Source organism: Apium graveolens, chromosome 6 (assembly GCF_009905375.1).
Source record: "Apium graveolens cultivar Ventura chromosome 6, ASM990537v1, whole genome shotgun sequence".
Classification (NCBI taxonomy): domain Eukaryota; kingdom Viridiplantae; phylum Streptophyta; class Magnoliopsida; order Apiales; family Apiaceae; genus Apium; species Apium graveolens.
The window spans coordinates 98,053,135-98,056,138 of record NC_133652.1 but is presented as its reverse complement, the minus strand read 5'-3'; the positions used below and the strand labels follow the sequence as shown (position 1 = coordinate 98,056,138).

General features: G+C 37.0%; 1 protein-coding gene across 1 annotated transcript; it reads left to right on the top strand.

The window, feature by feature from the left end:
- The first annotated feature begins 383 nt into the window (after nt 1-383).
- LOC141665328 (uncharacterized) lies at nt 384-1,844 on the top strand. The gene has a single exon (XM_074471308.1). The coding sequence runs from the start codon at nt 384-386 to the stop codon at nt 1,842-1,844; it is 1,461 nt and encodes a 486-aa protein (XP_074327409.1).
- The last annotated feature ends 1,160 nt before the right edge of the window (nt 1,845-3,004 follow it).

Genomic DNA, 3,004 nt, shown 5'->3' with positions numbered 1-3,004 from the left:
AATAGTCAAGTTCTCACTGAGTTTTATTTATGTGAAGGAAATTTAACAATTGTCTGGGTTGTGAATGTTGGAATTATTGGTTTTTAATTATGTGATATTTTCAAATATCTTGTTTTAATTTGTTTTAAATATCTTGGTTTAATTTAGTCTAGTTTATAAATTTAGTCTAGTTTTGTAATTAATTGGGTATATGTGTAGGATCTTAGAGTAATGAATTAGTACTATAAATTATTAGGATATCAAGGTATTTACTCCTTTCTAAGTTTATATAATTAATCCCTACAGTAACCAACACAAATTTGATATACCTTTTATTAAATAATTATAAATAGGTATGTGTTGGATTTTTAATATTTATAGTGGCTATCAGGTAGGGAAATTTGATGGATAAGACATGGATTTTGCAAGATATGGATTCTTTAGCATTTGAAATGGGGTTGGAAAACTTCTTGATATATGCTGAAGAAAATTCTGACGATCGTAACAAAATTCCTTGCCCTTGTGGACGATGTGCGAATTTTAAAAAATTCTCTATAAAAATAATCAGGGGCCATATCTATCACAATGGCTTTTGTCTAGGTTATGTGTATTGGGTTTGGCACGGGGAGACTGCTTCTACGGGTCCTAAATCTTCAAGTGCTAGTTGTCCACCTGAAGAGCAAGCTCCAGACCCACCTCCTGAGCAAGCCTCTGATAAAGCATCAGAGCAAGATCAGGAGCATGTCGCTGCTTTGGAAACTGTTGATGTTTGTGAAGCGGTATATAACTCGGGTCAATATGATAATGATTCATATCAGTTTAGGAGGTTCGTAGCCGATGCTGAGCAACTTCTATATGAGGGTAGTGACTGTACTAAGTTAGAGTCGATGTTGAAGTTGCATAACTGGAAATCTAGGTTTGGTATTACCGATAGTGCCTTCACTGACCTCCTTTCTTTAGATGGGTCTCTACTTCCCAAAGATAATGTGTTACCTAGTAATGCATATGAAGCAAAAAAAACCCTCTACAATTTAGGTCTGGAGTATATAAAGTTCCATTCATGTCCGAGTGATTGTGTACTGTACAGGGGTGTACATGCTGATGCAACCAAGTGTCCTAAGTGTCGACTTTCTCGGTGGAAGTTGACCAAGAAAGGTGAAGAGAGGGTTAATCTTCCACCCAAAGTCATGTGGTATTTTCCAATAATTCCTAGATTTAAACGTATGTTTAAATCTCCTTCCACCGCTGAACTAATGTGTTGGCATGCGCAACAACGGACACAAGATGGTAAAATGCGACATCCAGCCGACTTTCCATCTTGGAAAAATATAGATTATAGGTGGCCCTCCTTTGGTAGTGAACCGAGAAACCTTTGCTTGGCTTTATCGGAAGATGGTGTAAACCCGCACAATAATTGCCTATCTAATAGATATAGTTGTTGGCCAGTCATATTGGTGACTTACAATCTTCCTCCCTGGTTATGTATGAAAAGAAAATTTATGATGTTGTCGATATTGGTCCCTGGCCCGCATGAGCCTGGTAATAATATCGATATCTACTTACAACCGATGATTGATGATTTGAAAAAGCTTTGGGAGGAAGGGAAACCAATTGTGTATGACGCGTATAACAAATCATTTTTCACTTTAAAAGCAGTTTTAATGTGGACGATAAATGACTTCCCTACTTACGGAAATTTATCCGGCTGCGTCAATAAGGGTTATAAGTGTTGTCCAGTTTGTGGAGATGACACCGTAGCTAAATATTTGACTCATAGTAGGAAAATGTGCTACCAAGGGCATCGCCGATATTTGCCTCTACATCATCCTTATAGAAGACAGAAGGCTGCTTTTAATGGACAATAAAAGTTTGGGCAGCCGCGTCGAACCCTATCCGTAGAAGATGTGTTAGTAGAGCAAGAACAAATCAAATTTGAATTTGGGAAGAAAATGAAGAAGGCAAAGAAGGTTGAATGTCCATGGAAGAAAAAGTCAATATTTTTCGAGTTAGGATACTGGAAATTTCACCATGTTAGGCACTATATTGATGTCATGCATGTCGGGAAGAATGTATATGATAGTCTGATTGGCACATTACTAAATTTGCGCCATAAGACAAAGGATAGTGCGGCATCCCGTCGTGATATAATGGAAATGGGCGTTAGATCTGATTTGGCTCCCCAAGTAGGAGTAAAGAAAACCTATTTGCCTCCTTCTCCCTTTACTCTATTAAAGGCAGACAAAAGGCTTTCTTGTCATCATTAATGTCGATGAAACTTCCATACGGACATGCATTGAACATAAAAAATTGTGTTTCCATGCCTGATTTGAATATTTACGGGCTAAAGTCACATGATTGCCACAACCTTCTCCAATAATTACTCCCGATTGCAATACCCTCCGTTCTTCTGAAGCATGTTAGGGTCACAATTATTATATTGTGTTTCTTTTTTAATGCTTTGTGCAACAAATTAGTAGACGTGTCAAAACTGGATAAGCTGTAGTCAGATGTCATACTGACCTTGTACGATCTAGAAAAGGTATTTCATGCGTCATTTTTTGATGTAATGGTACATATAGTAGTCCACTTGGTTCAGGAACTACGCTTATGTAGACCAGTATTTTATAGGTAGATGTATGTCTTTGAACGGTTTAATAAAGTACTAAAGAGTTATGTTCGAAACTGTTATTATCCTGAAGGTTGTATGGCAGAGAGTTACCTTGGAGAAGAGTCCGTAGAATTCTACACCGAGTTTATTAGTTAGAATTACTCCACTGCCGGTCTTCCAAAGGATCAAGATAATAAGATATCAGGTCCATTATCCGTTGTTATAATAAAATCAGTGGAAGAGAAGGAGAGAGACGAAGCACATATACATGTCCTTCTAAACAACGATGAAGTGGTTCCATATATTCTGTGAGTTTATGCACTTTGTTGTTTTCAATTCCTCATTATCCAGTAATTAGTCTTGTAATGTGTCTTTAATATATCATTCCATATGCATTTTTCAGAATGCATAAGAAAT